Source organism: Stomoxys calcitrans, chromosome 3 (genome assembly GCF_963082655.1).
Source record: "Stomoxys calcitrans chromosome 3, idStoCalc2.1, whole genome shotgun sequence".
NCBI lineage: Eukaryota > Metazoa > Arthropoda > Insecta > Diptera > Muscidae > Stomoxys > Stomoxys calcitrans.
The window spans coordinates 56,408,161-56,429,247 of NC_081554.1; the positions used below are offsets into that span (position 1 = coordinate 56,408,161).

The 21,087-nt window shown below is 40.3% G+C and overlaps 4 protein-coding genes across 6 annotated transcripts; 2 read left to right on the top strand and 2 right to left on the bottom strand.

The window, feature by feature from the left end:
* The first annotated feature begins 400 nt into the window (after positions 1–400).
* Positions 401–4,852, top strand: LOC106089701 (integrator complex subunit 14). 3 transcript variants are annotated; one of them, XM_013255653.2, is made up of 3 exons: positions 401–417; positions 504–1,161; positions 3,468–4,852. In XM_013255653.2, exons 2-3 carry the CDS (start codon positions 609–611, stop codon positions 4,730–4,732), a joined length of 1,818 nt encoding a protein of 605 aa, XP_013111107.2. In that variant the 5' UTR covers positions 401–417; positions 504–608; the 3' UTR covers positions 4,733–4,852. The 3 variants fall into 3 exon arrangements, with proteins under 3 accessions (XP_013111107.2, XP_013111109.2, XP_059220751.1); XM_013255655.2 differs by lacking the exon at positions 401–417 and adding an exon at positions 422–438; XM_059364768.1 differs by lacking the exon at positions 401–417 and having other exon boundaries at positions 445–1,161.
* On the bottom strand, positions 4,781–12,127 carry LOC106089700 (uncharacterized). The gene is made up of 6 exons (XM_059365464.1): positions 10,873–12,127; positions 10,238–10,785; positions 9,703–10,037; positions 9,017–9,638; positions 8,663–8,929; positions 4,781–5,132 (listed from the first exon to the last, which is right to left on the bottom strand). Exons 1-6 carry the CDS (start codon positions 12,020–12,022, stop codon positions 4,863–4,865), a joined length of 3,192 nt encoding a protein of 1,063 aa, XP_059221447.1. The 5' UTR covers positions 12,023–12,127; the 3' UTR covers positions 4,781–4,862.
* A 1,372-nt stretch (positions 12,128–13,499) lies between these two features.
* LOC106089706 (uncharacterized) lies at positions 13,500–15,425 on the top strand. The gene is made up of 2 exons (XM_013255662.2): positions 13,500–14,009; positions 15,032–15,425. The coding sequence occupies exons 1-2, from the start codon at positions 13,587–13,589 to the stop codon at positions 15,194–15,196; spliced, it is 588 nt and encodes a 195-aa protein (XP_013111116.1). The 5' UTR covers positions 13,500–13,586; the 3' UTR covers positions 15,197–15,425.
* A 59-nt stretch (positions 15,426–15,484) lies between these two features.
* LOC106089705 (phospholipase A-2-activating protein) lies at positions 15,485–19,127 on the bottom strand. Its single transcript, XM_013255661.2, has 7 exons — positions 17,892–19,127; positions 17,636–17,822; positions 17,366–17,568; positions 17,148–17,308; positions 17,012–17,087; positions 16,339–16,481; positions 15,485–16,271 (listed from the first exon to the last, which is right to left on the bottom strand). Exons 1-7 carry the CDS (start codon positions 18,923–18,925, stop codon positions 15,706–15,708), a joined length of 2,370 nt encoding a protein of 789 aa, XP_013111115.2. The 5' UTR covers positions 18,926–19,127; the 3' UTR covers positions 15,485–15,705.
* Positions 19,128–21,087: the final 1,960 nt, after the last annotated feature.

Below are 21,087 nucleotides of genomic sequence, written 5' to 3' on the forward strand. Positions count from 1 at the left end.
GAATAAGTTAAATAACTCTTAATTTTGAACTCGTTTCAGGGCGCAAAATATATGATTTGAATATGTTTACTGTTCAAAATTTGTTTTGCAGTTCGTAAATTAGAGAATTTCTTAGATTAAAATCATATTAAACCACATTAATGCCAATTTGGAAATGACACAAATAAGCTGAATTTTAGAACACACTGGGGCGCATAAGGTTGCGCAAGTACGCATGAGTGCTGCGCGTTGTATGTAATTCTAGCTTTAGCGCAGCAGACTCATTATTTAAAAAGGTGGCAACACAAAAAAAAAACAAAAAGAATAAATGCTTCTTCCTGCTTTGGATATTCACTATGATTGGTTAACATTGTTTTGGTTGCAAGAGGTTCCACAGAATTGTTGATTTCTTTATAGGCGGGTGTTTTATTTAGCCAAGTTATTACCTCTATTTATATGGTTACACTTATAATGCATAACATATTTATATTATAATTATGCATTTTATTTTTATTGACTTACAGAGAATCATATTGATTTAGGAGTTTTGGTGTTTGCTTAAAATCTGTCGCACCCGGCCTCTTTTTGCTTCCCCACATTATCCCCCACCACATATTCTATTATCCAGAATGCCCACAATTATTGCTTTGGATGTTTCCCTGTCCATGATTCGCACGATTCCGGGACGCAGCGAAGAAAACGCCATTACCTATCATCAATTAGCCGTAAAAGGCATCTCCCAACTTTTAGAATATCTTTCCAATCTATCCAAATTGGAATATGTGGCTTTGCTTACATTCAGCAGCAGTTGTGAACTTAAAGTGGATTTTACGCGTGATTATGATCAGATAAAGCAAGTGGTAAAAAAAGTTGAACCTGTGGATAAACTCTGCCTAATGACATTGATGAAGAATGTGGGCAGCATTTTTACCAGCAACTGGGGTACCCAGTCTCAGTGTCAAGTGATTGTGTTTACGGATTGTGGTCTTGGTTTTGGCAGCACCTCATTGACAACGTTCTTGCAGAATTATATAGGAAAAGAGCAAGAGGCGGATTATTCATGGGTTAAAGCTCTCAAGCCTGTAAAATGGAATTTTATTTGTTTGGGTGTACATGGTGACAGTTATTTCACCCGAGCATTGGGAGTATATCAACAAATGTTGGATTTGACTGGCATTAAGGGTAAGTTTTTATGAATTTGTGTTTGTTAAATTTTTAGAAATTCCCAGGACAGAACAAATGACCGCTGTTGTAAAAAGCGTTCATCTCACCAAGCAGCTGGCACAGAGGTGGGTTTACTGATTCAGTAGCATGAACTAAATTTATAAGCGATCCATTCCTGGCTAGCTACTTCATTCTCTGCCACTTCTTGATGTCCCAGGACCCAGCAAAGTCTGGAAGATTTTTTTGCAACCTTACTAGAATGAACCTTACATGGATAGAGTTTTGAGTAACGGAATCTGTGGCTACAACAAAATCTACTCCCTTGTTCTTAGGAACTTAATGAAGACTCCATCTTCGGTGTCCCTATCCGTGCATATAATATGTCCAAGGAAAGGTGGTGGCGTTCAGGCCACGCTCACGTCTCTGGGGCGACGACGTCAAATCCATCGGCTAGAATGCACTGCTACATAGTCCGTCGCATCGTTTATACCGTTCAGCTTCACCGTATTCACAGACCCCATTATAATCTGCGAATGCGGTGATGGTGAAGGGTATAAACGGCGGGACGGACTAAGTACAATTGTGGCAACCCATGGCAGCCGGTTGTAAATGCAAATTTTGCCCATGAATATTCCACTAAGGAACAGGGGCAAACTTCTCACATATCAATGAGTGCAGTCCGATTCAAGTTTAAGCTCAATGATAAGGGGCCTCCTTTTTATAGCCGAGTCCGAACGGCGTGCCACAGTGCGACACCTCTTTTGAGAGAAGTTTTACATGGCATAGTACCTCACAAATGTTGCCAGCATTAGGAGGGGAAACCACCGCTGATTTTTTTTTTCTGATGGTCTCGCATGGATTCGAACCCAGGCGTTAAGCGTCATAGGCGGACATGCTAACCTCTGCGCTACGGTGACCTCCGGAAGCCGGTTGTACGTACCGAATTAACCCGACGGCAAGGGCTGTCGCCTCAGTGTACAAAACACTGCTACAACAATTAACCCCTAGTAATGAAAGAAAGTCCTAAATTCGAGAAACATAAATCTCATAACTTCCTCTATCTAACGTCTAACTTCGTTGCTATCCACCCCCACATGTACACCCAAAATTAAACCGATTATGGCACTTAGCGTTTTCCTCAAGGAGGAATGTGACTAGACCAGTATCTTCGCAGTACCGCTGTGTTTTATGGATCATTCCACTCTTCGCCTGATGCCATACATCAAACAACAACACCGTCCCCATCCTTAGCGCCCAAATTAAGATGCGACCAAGAACCACAAAGAGAGGATATATCCCCTCCATGTGGTATTTCTCTAGTCACATTATCCCAATCAATCCTAGCAGAGGGATTGATTGGGATACTGTGACTAGAGAAATACCACGTTGATAATCCTGTTCTTCAACATAGTATCAACCCAGCTAGGAGAGAAATGATCCTCATGTCCACCCAAGTGTTATGTAGTACTCAAACCCCACCTTAGCACACAGTTCAGCAAAACATAGCTACTTAATATGACCTCACGGAGCCGCATGGCATGGTATTCCGGTGGAATTTGACTCCCGTGACCCGACTCAAATATGGTTCAGATTGGACAATATTTAAATATAGCTAGCATATGGACCGATCTGCTGACATAGTGTCTATGGTATGGTATACCATCCGGAACAATAGACTCGCAGGTTTAAACGAATATACCACCCAGACTAGTTTTCCCAATAACCCATGGCAGCCGGTTGTACGAACCGGATTAACCCGATGGAGTTCTTCATCGGCATGGGCTGCCGCCTCAGTGAATAACACACTGATACAACAACAACAACTAATTTTTCCTCTGCCATCATGTTAGAAGAGGGCACCATTCCTTGTCCTGAGCTTGATCAAGCATGATTTTAGAATGCTGGTGAGGATCCCCTATCGGGTCTTTGCACCGAAATGACCTTGCTCCCCATAAAGAGCTCGATAATGATCGCTAGATGTAATGAAGGCATGAGACTACAAAAACAACTGCTGATAGAAATCTGGACTGTCCACAGCAATGTGAAATCGCTGTTGCCGATCTACGTGCAGGGCAGGCGGACTGCGGAAGGGTTTCTGGGAATGAGGATTTAGAGGTAGTTCTGTTGCGCCTTTGAACAGCTCTTTCGGGGAGGAGGCATACGGGATTTTATTTGCTGCAGCTATATAAAAAGGATTGCAAGGCAAGGTTTTCTTCATCCTCATCTCATCTAAACATAACACCACAATTTTCACTTTAGCTGCGTCCTTTCCCTCTATTTAATACAGCGATTTGTCTTCCGCACCCCTTTATATTTCGTTTAAGGCCAACTCTATATGACCAAGGCTCCCAAAGATGCAGAAAATGCTGATGCGGCCACAAGTGAACCTTTGAAAACAGCTATTACCGGTCACAAAAGTGAACTGGGTCGCACGGCAATGTTTGAAATGATTGAAAAATTGTGTGAAGCTAATTACAAGCCCTATGAAGTGCTGCTTAAGTGTGGTGGCTATTTTCGATTGGAATGTCCCGTATTATTGTGGCCGCCCCCCTTACCCTTTCAGCCTTTGGATAATGACAAAACACCGCCCTTAACATTGTCAAATAAACTGGAAATTTGTGGATACTTACCGCTGTCGGATATAGGCTCACCAGCTTCGCTAAGTCGCCATTTAATTATACCAAAAATCGAAAGAGAGAAACCAAGTCGTCGTTCATCTGACAAATCGGGTAGTGCCAGTAAAATATCCACCGACAAAACTCCTAAATTGGATGTGAATAATGCCAATTATGAATATGAAAAGTTGGAACAGGAAATTAGGGATTTTTACACCAAAGAAGTCAAGGATGCTGATGAGACGGGGCAACCGTCGGAGGAGGCTGGTGAAAAGAATCCCACAAGTGCAGCGGCGGCGCCCTTAAATGAAATGCAAAAGGAGTCAATGTGTGTGCTTTTGCATGGTGCCCTCAAAGTGGAAAACTTAGCTGCTCTGGTTTTGTTGAATTCCAGCAGATCCTGGTTTGGATTTTTGTATTCCTATGCCGACAGCAAAAAGAAGTCCAACCTTATGTTGAATATATTACCTCCAGGCAACAATGTCATACCCTGGTTGGGAGATCTACAAATGTTGGGCTTTGCTGAAGACCTTTTGCCAGGAGACACAGCCGCCTTCCCCGTCAAGGCAGACAAGAGATCCTACTCTCAAAGTTGTGTGGTATGGATAAATCGTGTAAGTTTACAGTCGGACATACAAAAGGTTTTGCGCCATGCCAAAAAGATGCCAGAGAAGACACAGCATTTCTACAAGGAACTAAATCGCATTCGACGAGCTGCCCTTTCCATAGGGTTTATAGAACTACTAGAAGCCATGGCCACTCTCTTCGACAAGGAGGCCATAAATCTGACAGCTCTCAATGCCAATCCCGAATGTACCATACAATTGAAGCATGCCTCCATCGAGCTACGTAAACCCTCAAATCGTGACTTAAAGGTATCCATTGTACCGGTGCCGGTGCAGACAGTAAATCCCACAGCTCAGGGTGTTCCCCCTCAAGTGGTGGCGCCGCCCGGTGGCAGTTTTGCCTATTAGTTTTAAGGATTATTAGCATCCTAAGAAGTGTTTCTAGTATTTTGCATGTCGGTTAGCTGTATAGAATTATTTTGTAAATTTATTAAGAAAATATATGACAAACAAATTTTTATGAATGTATTAATCGGCTTTAATGTTTCATGGTACACTCCATCCTAAAATCGGGCGCATCTACAAACAAATCAATATTCTCATAGTTTATGGACTTCAACTCATGTAAAATCTCAGCATGTATTTCTTCCTTTGGATTTAGGCGAGCATATTTCCAACATTCCAAAGCTTGGTAGTTCTCCCCTTTTCTCAAATTTATGAGTGCCAAATAGGCCCATATGTTGGGAAGGTACATGTCGCAATGGGTAGCCTGGGCAAACGACTTTTCAGCTTCGTCCAAATCGTTGAGCTGAAGAAAAGAGAAACAAAACTTCAATGTAAAATGGTCAGATCTAATAGGGCACACGTCACTCGATGACCTTAGCTCCATTATAAGCTCAGGATCGATCATAAGTTCAGATGAAAAGTTCGTTTGGTAGTCAAGAGTAATTTCCGAAAAATTGGAAAACCACCCCACATCCCCTTAAGGAAGAGGGAACTCCTCTCATACCAATAAATGCTTGTGCGATTTAAAGCATTAGCTCAACGAAAATGGACCTAATTTTTAAAACCGATTCTGAATGCTTAGCGGCACCTCTTCGTAGAGAAGTTTTACAGTTACATTTAAACATTGAACCCAGTGACACCATTGATCCAAGACTAGAGTCAATGGAAGTATGGCGGACCGATAAAGAGCTTTTCTAAAAGAGAGAGGAAAAGAGAGAAAAAATGTTCCCTCTCACCTACTTCAGTCGCCCACAACTGGTCCAGAAGGATAAACTGTCTGCAAAGAATATTGTCAAGAAAAAAAGAGGTCACGGACAATCGCAAACCTGCAACCTATAGCCCCCGTTATCGCCAATTCTTGCAGTCATTGAAGAAAGCGTTCGTTCAACCAAATTGCATGTACATGGTTGGGATTAGTTGATGGGCTTGCCCTTAGCAACCTCGATCGCTGGTCACTTCCCTCGGAGCTTTTAGCACCACTGTGTACGCCCAGACGATACAAATACAGATAAAATTACACCACATTGCGATGAAAACTGCGAATTGAAAAGTTAGGGAAAACGTACAAGAAAGAAAGCCAGTCCGGCACGGGATAGCTGTGAGCATTACACAGGCAGGAACATTGAGGACCGATCTGTGTGGTGGTCATTGCTATCACGAGAAGCTTAGCTGAGAGCCACCGGGCCGTCCACCGGTTGCGGATAGCGGAATGTTTCATACGAAGTAACCCCAACGGCAGTTGCGGACAATCAGCGGTATCGAGCGGAGAGTCTTAGTGAGAGGCCGGACGGCACCGGCTCTTGCACAAATACTGAGTTCCTATGATGCTCGATATTACAAGGCGGGTTATTGGAGCCTTTAAATAGCCAATGGCCACTCTGTTCCCGTTTGCTGCTGATTCCGCCTAGCATATTCGGTTTTGCGGTTCAGTTGATATTTTTAGGGATTCCCCAACGGTTCAAATTCAGTTAGCAACATATGTCCTGTGTACATCACACAGCATCTTCTTGACAGTCCAACAATACATACAGTTGAAACGTAGGTATCTTTCCTCCCTCTATAATTTTTGTACGCACCACCATAGGATATGGGGTATATTCATTTAGTCATTCCGTTTGCAACACATCGAAATATCAATTTCTGACGCTGCAATGTATATATATTTCGGATCGTCGTAAAATTCCAAGACGATTTAAAGATGTCCGTGTGTCTGTCCGTCCGTCTGTCTGTCCGTCTGTTGTAATCACTCTACAGCCTTCAAAAGTTGAGATATTGAGCTGAAATTTGGCACAGATACGTCTTTTTGATGCACGCTGGTTAAGTTCTTGAACGGGCCAAATCGGACCATATTTGGATATAGCTGCTATATAGAGCGATCTACCGATAAAGGGTCAAATGCCCATATTGATTTATTTTTCATACGATTTCGCTGAAATTTGAAATGGTGAGTAGTTTTAGACCTCCCGACATCCGCGCCAAAAAGGTTTCAGATTGGACTTTATTTAGATATAGCTGCCATATAGACCGATCTGCCGATAAAGGGTCTGATGCACATAAAAGCTTTATTTATTACCCGATTACGCTGAAATTTAAAACGGTGCGTTATATTAAGCCTCTCGACATCTGACCTAAACATGGTTAAGATCGGACCATACTCGGATATAGCTGCCATGTACACCGATCTCCCGATATAGACCCCTTACTAAAAAAAATATTTTTTATTCGATTACGCTGAAATTTGAAACAGTCAATAGTTTTGGGCCTGTCAACATCCGACCTAAATATGGTTTAGATCGGACTATATTTAGATACAGCTGCCATATAGACCGGTGTGCCGATAAAGGGTCTGATGCACATAAAAGCTATTTATTACCAGATTTCGCCGAAATTTAAAAAAAATAATTTTTTAAGCCTTCCGACATCTGACCTATATCTAAATTAAGATCGGACTATATTTAGATATAGCTGCCATATACACCGATCTGCCTATAAGAAATCTATAGCCCATAAAAGCTTTATTACCCGATTTCGCTGAAATATGAAACAGTGGGAATTTTTTGAGCCTCCCGATATCCGACCTTAATATGGTTCAGATCAGACTATATTTAGATACAGATGCCATATAGACCGATCTGCCGATAAAGGGTCTGTAGCCCATAAAAGCCGGATTTATTACCTATTTTCGATGTTTTAAGCCTCTCGACATCCGCGCCAAAAAGGTTTCAGATCGAACTATATTTAGATATAGCTGCCATATAGACCGATCTGCCGTTTTAGGGCCTGGAACCCATAAAAGCTGCATTTATTACCTGTTTTCGAATCAGTGAAATTTGAATCAGTGAGTTATTCTAACCCACCCGCCATTTGACCCAAATATGATAAAGATCAGATTGTAATTAGATATAGCTGTCATATAGACCGATGTGCCGATGAAGGGTCTGAAGTTCATAAAATCTTTATTTATTACCCTATTTCGTTGGAATTTGAAATAGTGAGTTGTTTTAAGCCTCACGACATTCGACCCAATTGTGAGTCAGATCAGACTATATAGATATAGCTGTCATATAGACCGATCTTCCAATTTAGCGTCTTATACCATAAAAGCAGATTTATTGTCTGAGAATGTTACTTGTATATGAGTTCTCGGGACCACAATAACATATGATCGAAACCAGCCCCTCTACCGTTTGACCTGTTTAATTGCCCAGCCAGACCCACTCGACTCATACCCAGATCCCTGTGGACGCACCCTTTCTTAGTCGCAGTGTTCCTGGGTCTTGACACTCAACAGAATCAAGCAGATGAAAGATAGAACACAACAAACTGCTACAACAACAACAACCAGCCCATATTAAGTAATAACTGCGGATATAGTAGTGGAGTTATAATAAAATAGGATAGGATGATATTATATCCTTATTTAATTTGGTCCATATCGGTCCAGATTTGGTTATAGGTGTCATATAGAACGATCTCTCGATTTAAAGTCTTGGCCCTATAAAAAGCGCGCTTATTACCCGATTTCGTTGAAAATTGACGCAGGGACTTAGGTTAGGCTTTTCGACATCCGTATCCTATATGGTTCAGATCGGTTTATATTTAGATATAGCTGCCAAAAAGACCAATATTTTGTTCTACAAAATTGTACAGTGACTTATATTTATTAGACCACTCAATGTCCGTGGCGAATTTGGGTGCATAAGTTATCCAATTTTCACCGGATTGTGGCGAAAGGGGGTTTTCTTATATATCCGAGGTGGTCGGTATCCAAACTTCGGTCCGGCCGAACTTAATGCTTTTTTACTTGTTTTATCACAATTTGGTTCCACTTACCCTATAACACGCTTTTCCTTTGCCAATAGCTGCCACAATACCAATTCCCTTTGTGCTATAACAGCACAAGGAGAAAACATCCTTGGCTTTGGCATATTCCTTTGCAGCCATCAAATGATAAGCATAGCGCAGAATGCCCAAATTGTAAAGCTCGCAAGTTTCCAAACTTTCTAGTTCACATATTTGGGAATAATATTTCATGGCCGATTCCGACAATGCATTGCGGGCATATTCCAAATTTCCATTAACTTGAGATAAGGTAGCACTCTATAAAATTTAAAAAAAAAACAAATCTCACATTTTTTCTTTTAAAATGCCCTATGGTTAGGTTATGTAAGAGTGACAGTCCTTTACAGACTCAGTAGCGGCAGACCATGGCCTCTGGTGGGAATCGAAGCCACCGGCCCCGCACTGGCAGTCCGAGCATCCTACCAACTCGGCTACCAAGGCGCCATCCACACCTACCATTTGCTTAGAATTCAAAAACTTTTCCGTTGGAAAGTTTTTTATATTGAATTTCTTTTCCAATTTATTCATCAAGATTTTGAGTGTGTTGTTTATGAAGTATTTCTCCAACTCCATTGCCTCTGGTGATATTTCATCAAAAATCCATTGGGCAAATTCATAAAGCCCCAATTTTAAAAATAGGTTGGTTACTATATAGAAATTTTGTGACCTTTTCGATTTGAATTCAATTTTATGCGGCATATACATGTCCCAACGACTTTGTGGCATTGCAGGCATAACCCAGCAAACATTATTCAATAAATTTTCAAAATTCCAACGGCAATACTCCATGCCGGGAAAATATTTGTTTTGCTTATACAGGCAATAGAGTAAAATCCAAGTTGAAATGTCCTGAAAATTCGCCTCGCAATGTTGACTAAGGCTATGAAGTAGATTTTCCTTGGCAGAGTTGACTTGCTCGGAATCACTTTGCTGCTGTTTATAGGTAATGTATAAGTCTATAATATTGCTGTAGAATTGTAGAAAAGGATATTTTTGGAATTTTTTTCCCATCTATTGTTACACATACTTACATATATACCAGGGCTTCGGAATACTTCTCCCTGTAGGGTTTATCTAAATAAAGTTTGGCTGCCTCAAAGTTCTGGCGTTCCATGTCATAGAGAAACATATAGAATTTCAACATCACATTGTTTGAGTATTGCTCCTGCAACTTGGCAATAACATAGTTACCCATCTCCAAGTTTCCCAGTTCAAATTGATATTTGGCAATATTAATGTGGCTTATAATGGTACTTTGGAGCTGTTGTTCGGCAGAAATGCCATTACCAGAATCTGGGGAATTGTATTTCATTACAATATCATAGACAAGCTGTGATAGTTCCTTATAAACCAGAGTCATAAGTTTCTAGAAGCAAAGTTTTCAAAAGAATATCATTCAAGTTTGGAGGAAAAGTATTGCTAAGAATCAGAAACGTAGGGGGACGGGTATCTTAACCAATTTCACATTAACAAGAATTTTGGCAATTTTAGATTTTGAAAAAATGTGGGGTGGTGGGGCCACCCCCCAAAATAAAATCCTGCTTACGTCTCTGCTAAGAGCATTACCGTAAATTCAAGATTCGTATTGGTCTGCTGGCGCCTATTAAAGTCACATGCCACCAAACGCAGTATTCTATTGGTAATATTGCCCAACTGGGAGCAATAGAACTGTTTGTCTTCATGGGCAGATTGAATGTTATTTTGTAGTATATACAAGACCATGCCCAGTATGGTGTCCTCAAATGCCCTATAGCTATCCTCACGAATAATTTCCATTGGGGTTTCTAGGGCATACTTCTTTTGCCGTTGTTTGCGGGGACATTTAAACAGTTGCCGATGATACAATGATGGTTTGGCAACTTCTATAATATCCTGTATTGGATCTGTTATGGGTTTGTCCAAACATATTTGGATGATGGCAAAAGGAAATTTTTCCTTCAAGGTTGATGTGGTTGTTCTTGTTGTTGTTTCCACTGTGGTTATGGAATCTGTGCGTTTTCCTTTTTTACTCATTTTTTGCTTTGGCGTGGTCCTATCTTTATGCGTAGTGGGGGTCAATGTAGGTTTTTTGTATCCCGGCGGTCTCAACTCAATGGCAAAACTGCAATTGGAAACTATTGGGGGAATGAGAATATAAAACTTAAGAAATTTTTCGTGGTGGCCTAAAGAAACAAAAAGTTTCCCGTAAAATATTCACTTACCTTGAGGATACATCATAACCGATAAATCAAGAAAACCCTGTAATAGCACCACAGTAGGATCCCTTTCCTGAATTATCTCGACCACCATGCGATACCTGTTTAATGCCAAAACTTCTTCCAATGTCTTTTCCATATCATAGGTTAATATATAACGATGCAAGGAGTTACATATCAAAGCCATATCGAAAGCTGCATCTATATCTGCTATATTGAAATCCACATTTTCGGTAAACAACAGATTACGAAACAATTTCTGTTTGTTCACTTTGGTTTGAGTGTTAACACCCATGCTTTGTTCGTTGCCAATTTTCTTATTTTTAAGTGTTTCCCATTTCAAATCCAGGCTTTGATCAGCAATGACTTGCTTTGTGAAACCAGTAAATTGGCATAAAGGGATTTTCTCATACTGACCCATTTCATTAGGCGTATTGGCTACGAATGACAAACGAGCCGTTAAATCCTCACAATCATTCATCAAAAGGTCTTCCACATTATAGATGGAAGTTAAGGTGATAAAGGCAACATTGGAAAAGTTGGCCTGCTTTATCAAAGGATGTAAAGAGTAGATCTCCCATTCCATTTTAGAGCTTATATGGTGACTGGAGGAGGGCAAGGGATATAGGAATACTGTACACTGCGAATGGCATCTAGTTTTGATGAAAAACTCCAGCAAATCAATATAACCCATGGCTACGGCATTTCTATGGATTACCAACAGTTCCTCCTCTTCAACCTCATCGGTAGGTGTTTCAAAGTCTTTGATATCACGGCTATTAATGCTTACTCCAGTACCAGATTCATTGTCTCGACAAAAGGATTCTATGACATTTTCATAGAGTACCAATGAGAGCGGTGTCTGACAAACCTCAATGTCATTCTGGTTGATGGTCATACTAAAAGTGGGCTTCTCCACATTAAATTCATCCAAAAGAATAACATTGTCTGGTGTATAATGATCGCATAGTTTGGTGATGACATTGGGATGTATCAATTCAATTTCCACCGAAACATCCTCCCCAATGGGGTATTCGATAGCCTTCGCTTTAAGATATAGAAAAATGCGTGTGGCTGTATCTGTTGCAGTGGGTGTAGGTTGATCCCCGCCTCCATCACTGCTTTTTGCCGATTGTTTTCGCGAAGATCGTCCCATTATGGAAGAATCCGATGTCTTGAAAAATATGAATTAGAGTGACACAAGAAAATTCAATTTTTTTTTTACTTGTTTTCAAAGTAAACTTAGGTAAGTTTGCTTCACGTATTCAGATTGACAAACTCTGCAACTGAGTGATCTACTTATAGCCTGAGTTGTATTAGTTGCACAAATAAACCAGAGACATCTGGAGGCTGTTGTAAGCTGGACACACAGACAGCACGTTGATGTTAATTCCTGACCCTAAGGAATTGTGGCGCCTGCATCGATCGAAGCGTAGATAAGATGAAATTCGGCATGGAATTCGAAGAACATCCTAGCACAGAATAACTATAAGCACCTCCCAGGTCGGAACCTTGACCTTTAATCTGTGTGTGGTCCTTCGTTATCACGAAAAGCTTAGCTGGAATCTACCGGCGCGTCCACATGTTCCCGATAGTAGAATACTCCATATGGAGTAACCGCAACTGCAGCCGCGCATGGGATGGCTATGAGCACCACAGGGGTTGGAACCCATCCCATGGCAGCCGGGTGTACGTACCGGATTGACCCGAAGGATTCCTTCACCGGCAAGTGCTGCCGCCTCTGTGTATAACACACTGCTACAACAACAACCATGAGCTCCGATTTGTGTGGCGTTCATCGTCTCACCGAGAAGCGCAGCTGTTAGCTACCGCGCACGTCCACGGGTTGCGTATAGTGAATTGCTTCGTATGTGGAGTAGTTGCAATTGCAGTCGTGGATAATCAGCGGTATCGAGTGCAGAGTATGAGTGAGAGGCTGGGTGGCACCGACTCTTGCTTAAATACTGAGTGCATATGATATTCGAGACAAGTTAATGGCGCCTTAAAATAAACAATAGCCCCGACGTTTCCGCGACGATCGGTCCCATGAACCGGAATGAGCTTGCTCACCTTGGAGCTTGAAATGTGGCTACAACAACAACAACAATAAGCTGTATCGAGTGGAGAGTCTCAGTGAGAGGCCGGGCGGCAGGAGCTCTTGCTTAAATACTGAGTGCCTATGATGCTCGATATGACAAGGTGGGTTATTGGCGTCTTTAAATAACCAATGGCTACCATGTTCTCGCGGCGATCGGTCGTATGACCGGAACGAGCTTGCTCACCTATAAAAGCTTGACTATGATCGCCACCTTCAGACGAAAGTGTGTTTACAACACCAACAGTATCTACTAGGATCGCTACCTTTAGACGAAAGTGTGTTTACAACACCAACAGTATCTGCTCACGACAACTGGCCAATCCCATGGCAGCCGGTTGTGTCGGCAAGGGCTGCCACCTCAGTGTACAACACACTGTAATAACTGGCTGCGAAGTTCTTATGCCGTATGATATGATGTTTGATTTGAAAGCATTACTTTCCAATTCTTAACGTTCCGATAAACGCAAAGAAATACGTTACGTTGCGCTACGTTTTGCACCAATTCAATTCTACTTAATCTTAAGGTTACCATCTCCAAGTGAATGCCATTGATAAATAAGCAGAAAACAGCAACAACCACCCAGAAATTCCACATCCATACAAATAAGGAAAGCAGGCTACAATGGGTGCACCGGAATTACCAAATGATCCTGGCGAAGAAGATTTACGCACAGTACACATGGCACAAAATCCACCCATTGTTGCAAGTGATGAAAGTGACAATGAATCTTTGGATGACTACGATGGCTATCAACCCTTGGCTATGGATGACAATCAGATGGAGTACACTAGCATAGCATTGCAAGAAGATGATGATGATGATGGTACGGCAGAACAAGAGAGTTTTAATAGAACGCGGCCACCAGTTAATACCATAGAAGAGAATGTTGAGCCACAGCAGTCTGCTGAGGACGTTGAGGTTACACATGGTGATCCAAATTTGCCTCCAATTGAAAGTATAGATGCTGAAATTGAACGAGAAGTTTGGAGCCAACCAAGACCTGAGGAATTGCAAATAGAGTTAGATAGTAGCAAGACACAGCAGGTATGTACATATGTTTGTATTTATGTAGATACATAAATGTTAATGGAACACAGTTATTTCTGTTGTTGTTGTTGAACATGATACATAATATTGTTGTTTGTTGTACACTGTGGCGGCAGCACTTGCCGATGAAGGACTTCATCAGATCAATCCGGTGCATGCAAACGGCTGCCATGGGATGTCATTTAGCCCTGTGATATGCGCTGATTCTTAAAATTACAATATATAATTTACCATTAGAAGTAGTCGTTGGAAGCAAATCAAGAACAGTAAATAGGAACAATCCCGATAAAGCTTTCAGCGTCTCAGTTTTTATGCAAAATTCGTAAAATTTGGTACACAAAATTTACTCGTGATCTTAAACAGTCTAAGCCATCACAAAACCAACCGCTCAACTTGCAGTGAAAGCTATTAGTTGGTACATAAAAATAGATATGAGGCCATCGTGACCGTGGCCCAGAAGTTAGCATGTCCGCCTTTGACACTAAACGTCTGAGATCAAATCTTAGCATGCACATCAGAAATTTTTTAGCAGTGGTTATCTTATCCCCTACTAACGCTGGCACGTAAAAACCATGTAAAAACTTCACCCAAAGGGTCTGTTTCTTGTTAAACTTGATCAGACAGCACTCATTGGTATGTTAAAATGTGGATTGTTTTTTTTGGAAAATTGGATTTCCAAAAAAATAGATGTAGCTTACTTTTAAAACGATTCCCATATTGGTTTACTATAGTCTTCTCCGCTCGCTAATTTAGCTTAATTTTTTACCAATGCCTAGTGTTTATATCCGAAATATAATAATGGTTCTATCGACTTTGAAAATCAGGATCAGCTGCGTACTTCTACTTGTATTCTCGCGTTGGAGTTTATATATATGTGGTACTACAAATTTTGCCCCCATAAGATCTAAAATTTTTTTTCAAAGTGTTATAAGTTCTTAGGTCACTTCACTTGTATTTCTTTCTTATTCTTGTACTTGTGTTTCCTCCTCTATTGGTTTGTTTGCTCTTCTCTCCTGCAGATACTAAGCGCAATGGCCAATTTTACCTTACCTAATATTGGTGTACCGTCATGGGCAGAGGGTGTACCCGAAGAACGTTGGAAAGAAGAACTGCTACAGCGTATACGCCAACGGAAACCAGCAACAAATGATGCCACAATGGATGTCGATAAGGAAACTAAATAGTGATACTAACAAAATATTCCATATTTTATGTAAAATAATTTAGATGTGTTTTTGGTAAATCGCAAAGCTTGGCGAAAAATAATTTATATCTTCTAATTGAATATTTAGAACTTTTAACAGTTCTAATTTAACGGTTTATTCTAAGTATTATGATTTATAATAACTCAACCGAATTAGTCTTAGTTGCCTTTTAGCAAGTAAATAAACGGAAAAAACTGAAAAAATGTTGATATTATTTATGCAAAATTTCACCATGTATATGGACGTTGTAAAACAATAATTAAAAAATAAATATTGAACGCAAAATTTTATTTAGTCTTTTCATTTTGCTTCAAAGTTACAAAAGAAATGCGTGAGTGAGTGTTTTACTGATAGATTTATAAAATGTTTGGGTATATGTGTGTGTGTGTGTGTGTGATATTGTTCTGAACTTAGCTTAGTACACACTTTCTGACTTGCATGGCTAGTTTTAAACCTTGACACATTCATTGATTTTGGTTTTCTCGTTATTAGAAGGCCGCTAGTAATGCAGAGCCTGCCTTATTGATTTTACTATAGACCTCCACCTGTGGTGTATTGGTTAATTCACGCAGTTTATCCATTACATAGTCCACTGAGATCACCAAGGCCGAAGTCTCTTGACCAAAAGGCGTAGTTGTCATATTGCCAAGCGCCTGTATGCAACGATAACAGGCCTCCAAATCTGTGGCCCATTTCAAAAATTCTATCAAACCTTCGGTTAGTATGCGACACTTATTACCATTTGCCAAACCCGTAGTCTGAGTCACCGTCTGATTCAGATAGAATGTTGCAATGGCTATTTGTAGATTATTGCTTCCCGATTTGATGCTGTTGATGTGCTCCACCAATGGGGCCAGACGGCTATCAACTTGTTCGCGGCCAGCCGCATGCTTCATACTATTGGCCAAAGTTCTAATGATCATAAGTTGATTTGGTACAGAGGAAGTGATGTGTGGCAATAGTGAATCTAAGAAATTCATAGAATTCAAAACGGTAAAAATGGATTCATTGCGTACAGCTAAACGCACAATATCGATGACGGGAAATAGTAATTCTAAAAGAACCGAAAAAAAATAAGTTAGGAGGATTGAGAAAGAATGAGCTTCATGTCGTCTGCTTACCACTAGGCCATTGCATCAAAATTTGTAAAGCCTCTATAGTTGTCCGCTCAACCTCGGGTGCTGGTTCAGTTAGTTTGATGCAGGCCTCCAAAAGTGTTTCAGACACTTTTTCATTGGAAGCTGGTAATTTGTTGTTAAATTCTCTGCAAAAATAAACGGAAATATGAAAATTACAATGTTGAAGAAGGCAATAAAGGAAATACATAAAAGAGAGCTTCAAAATAGGAAAAATCATACAATAAAATCATAAATTAGCTTGCTCTTGTATTAGATAAACGTAAGAGTCGAAGGTGTGATAATTACGACTATCAACAAACTCAAAATACTTGACCACCATTTCGACAGCCTGTTCAGGAAGTCAACCAAGGGCCACAGCTTCTTGTGACACCGTCCGAAACCCAACGGTGGAGTCTATGCAAGGCAGGGTTTGAATTGCTGACTTCGAAATAGAGACAGCAAAGCCAAAAATAACTTTGCTTAACATTTAAAAATGTTAAAGCAATACAAGAGCAAATCCTTTCTCCAATGCAAGCAAAATCAGACTACAATAACAATAAAGTCTCCAAAGGGTCTAACTATCACTTCTCCTTGTGGATATTACAAACATATTCACAATGTTATAATATTCCTTACTAAAAAAGTGGCAGCAATCATGTAATGATCTATAACTTACTTTAGTTTTTCCAATACTTTTGTGGGATCGCAAGTATCAAAGGTTATATATGTGCTAACAGGAAAATGCTTCTCCCCTAAAATTTAAAACAAAAATTAAAAAAAAAAATAACTACTTTTTTTTCCAGATAATTGACCTTTAACAAAATTAACATCAACTTTGGGTGCAGCTTGACTGGCGGCAGTGCTGTAACTTGAGGCTCCAGTAAAAGGATCTAAATTACCAGCTGATTGCATATTGGAATTGGTGGAACCTGGCACATAACGATTGCCTCCAGTAAAGGGGTCCTGATAAGCTCTGTAGGAAAAAAAGGATTATTTATCTTACAGGAATATAAAGTAATTTCAAAAATACCCTGTATTGGTAGCCGTTGGTAGTGGAGCACTATCAGCATTTTTGACTATAAAATTAGCCACTTGATCCAGATAAGCCTGAGGCAATTGATGGCGATGTATAAATGCTTGGGCTGCATGCCAAGGATCTTCACCACGATTGTAAGGCAGTTTCAATGGGGGTTCGGTATCAGAAATGTCCACTGAAAATACATAGTCATATTCCTTAAAAGAGAAAACAAAAATTAACAAGCAATGAACAGTGATTTAGTTAATTTTTCTTTTGAAGTACCTTGCCCTCATGCAATTTTTTGCCTGAGGTCTCTTGAGTTGCCCCCGAGGCACCGGTAACATCACCCACCAACTTCCAGTTACCCAATTCCCATATATAACATTTAACAGAGCCATCTGGATGTCTAACCATTTTAGTTTGACCTTCTCGGGTGCCATTGGTCAATAAGGATTCAGGACCTGGAAGACTTGACGACAGATAAAAGCATGTGAAAATCTGATTTTCTTAACAAATCTTAAATAACATGTTAACTTACTCGGTTTTCTTAACACCACCCAAGTCCTCGGATTTTTGCTGCATCCTGGTCTCCACTGCTAAAGTATGGGACTTTAGCACAGATTCAGGCGCCGCTCGGCTACTGTCTTTGGTGAAAACTCTAACAATGCCATCACTGGATCCTGTGACAATATCCCCATTGCGTAGGCATGCCACAGACCACACTGATTGGGCGGGATGCACCAAAGGTTGCCCCAACTCTTGTCCCGTTGTTAAATCCCACATACGTAGAGTGCTATCTTCTCCGCAAGATACTATACAATTGTCGCCAAAAGCCTTCAGTAGGGCCACCGAATAGATATAATTGGTATGGCCACACATTTCATGCATACATTCACCATCTTCATTCCAATAACGTATGGTGGCATCATTGGCACAGGATATCAAACCGCCATTGCTTAAAGCCAATATACCACGCACACAATCCGTATGACCTTTGAGAAGGCGCAATTTCTCGCCCTTGGTATTCCAGTAACATATTGTCTTATCAGCTGAGCCCGTTATAAACTTCTTAAGGTGGGTCATAGAGGCAACAGCCCAAACGGCGGCTTCGTGTCCCTTCAATTCAACAAAAGTATAACTACCCGTTTCATCTATATTCCATATACGAGCCGTTTTGTCCCAGCTACCGGTGACTATACTATGTGGCTCCACACCCGCTGCTATGGAACAAACAGTGGACTCATGACCCTTAAGGGTGAGTATGGGTATAAGGGCATTTTCTTTATAAATGCACACTGTTGCATCATTGCTGCCGGTACATAGCCAACGCTCTTCGGCATGATGGAATACGCAAGCCAAAAAGTTTGTATGATCTTGTAGTGTGACAGCCTCTATATAAGTATTGTCTATAGGTTTCCATAACTTGGCAGTTTTATCTCTGGAACCCGATGCTATCATTTCTCCCCCCTCCGTAGCCGCTGCAGCGCAAACAGAACGAACATCCATGCTATGACCCAACAATTCACAGCTCAATTTGTAGTTGTCCAACGAATTTGCCGAAGACGATGCCATTGTGATGTGAGCCTAATTATTGTTTGCAAAAAGTTGCGATTTTTGGGTCTCTTCTTTGAGAGATAGACACGAGACTGGACAGAGATTACAAGTTGGGATTTTATCCTACTTTGATGGTACAAGAAACACGTACTTTCCCAACTAAAGACCTTTGCTATCGTAAAATAAATGTTCTGTCCGGCTCCAATGAGATGACAGAAAGTGACAGGGTTGCCCTGATTATAATAACAGTCTGACAATTTGGATGTATAGTAAAACGGGGGAATCATTAATACGCAGCAATGTATTTAACCTATGAGTGACAGTTTTTAACCGACATCATATGTATAAAAGAGTATTTTCGCTTTGGAAATTCAATTACTTACATATTTTTTATACAAATATCGCTCCAATAGAAAATTTCTTTGTCATGGCATCTCTGGCAAACTTTGCAAATTTGAGAGAGCTGCCACTTTAACCAATTCTTTCTATGTAGCCAGACTTGCCAATTTTCTCTCTCAATTAAGCTCTGTTCGGATGGTTTTCCGGTAAGAAATTTTGCAAACGAATGTAGTGAGCTAACAACAAATTAATAGACAATATATTTGACATTAAAAGGACTATAAAAACATTTTTTACACAAAAAAAGGCCTTGTTTGCTGCTTCTCAATTGTCGAAGGGATACACGTGTTCTCTCACTTTCTGCAAAAAAGAACGCGATAAGTCCGGGAAAAATTGTGCAAAGTCAGTTATGGTGTGTGCGTCTGTTGGATATGTTTATTCAAAGTTTTGTGCGGTTTCGGTCAAGTTTTGTAAAAAATTGTGATTTCGTCGAAATGTGCAATTGACTGAGTGAAATATTCTAAAAGAAAAGTAAGAAATGTTGTGGTTTGAAGCAAAATAAAGGTACCCATTTTCCTGGCTACAGCAACAAACAAGTGTTGCAGACATGTACGCTCAAAAATGAGTGCAGTCAGTTATGGTGTGTCCGTCTGTTGGATATGTTTATTCAAAGCTTTGTGCGGCTTCGGTCAAGTGTTGTAAAAAATGGTGATTTCGTCGAAATGTGCAATTGACTGAGTGAAAAAATCTAAAAGAAATGTAAGAAACAATGTGATTTGAAGACAAAAAAAAAGCTACCCATATTCATGGCTACAACAAAAAGTGTTGCAAACATGTATGTTCAAAAAAGTGGCATGTGTTCATAGGATTTGTCAAATTTTGTCAGCATAATATTGTAAATGGACATAAGGTAAGTGAAGAATGCAACCTAGATCTAAGAATGATAAGGGTTCTTCAAAGTATTGAAACCAATGCAATATGCGGTTTAGAATGTAAGGGCGGCATTCTGAAGTTAATCAAACAGGTATGAGCACCGCACTGAGTGAAATTTTGAGCTTCAACCAGTATGGTGTTCATAATTATCATGAGAATCTCAGCTGGGAGCTACCTGGCGCTTCCACAGATTGCGGATAGTGGAATGTTCTAAGGAGCAGCTGCAACTGCAGTCGCCGACACTAAGCGGTATGGAGTAGAGAGTCCCAGTGAGAGGACTGGTGGCACCGGCTTTTGATTAAATGGAGAGTGCCTATGATACTCGATATGACAAGGCAAGTTATTGGTGCCTTTAAATAACCAATGGTCACCATATTCCCGCGGCAAGCATTCCTTTGAACCGGAACGAGGTTGCACATCTCTACTAGCTTGACAAGGATCGCTACCTCCCCATACAAATGTGGGAACAACAACAATAACGCAATATATGCAACATTAAAGAAACATATTTGAGGTTAAACTTCCTGCCCAAAATTAGTGAAAAGGTAAAAAAAGTAAAATTATGCATAAAAAAGAGTTAAAAAGCACTGTTTTAGATTTTTTGATAAATTGTTGTAAAGTTTTAATAAAAACCGTGGCTTAGCAACAGAATTGTTTTTGAAATAAATCAAAAAAAGATCACATCGGATGCACGATTTGACGCAAAATGATGGGACGCCGTCGTCGATTGTTTTCGCTTTGGTCGTCTAGCTGCTGAATTGGTTGGCCCAATAGAATGTGCAGTTCAAATTCCAAGTAGAACCACAGAAAAGAATGCTCAGTAGTGGTTTTCCCTTCATTCAGTGAGGTTTTCCTCTCAGTGATATACACAGCCATTTAAAACATCTTTAAAGAGGTATCGTTAAGCA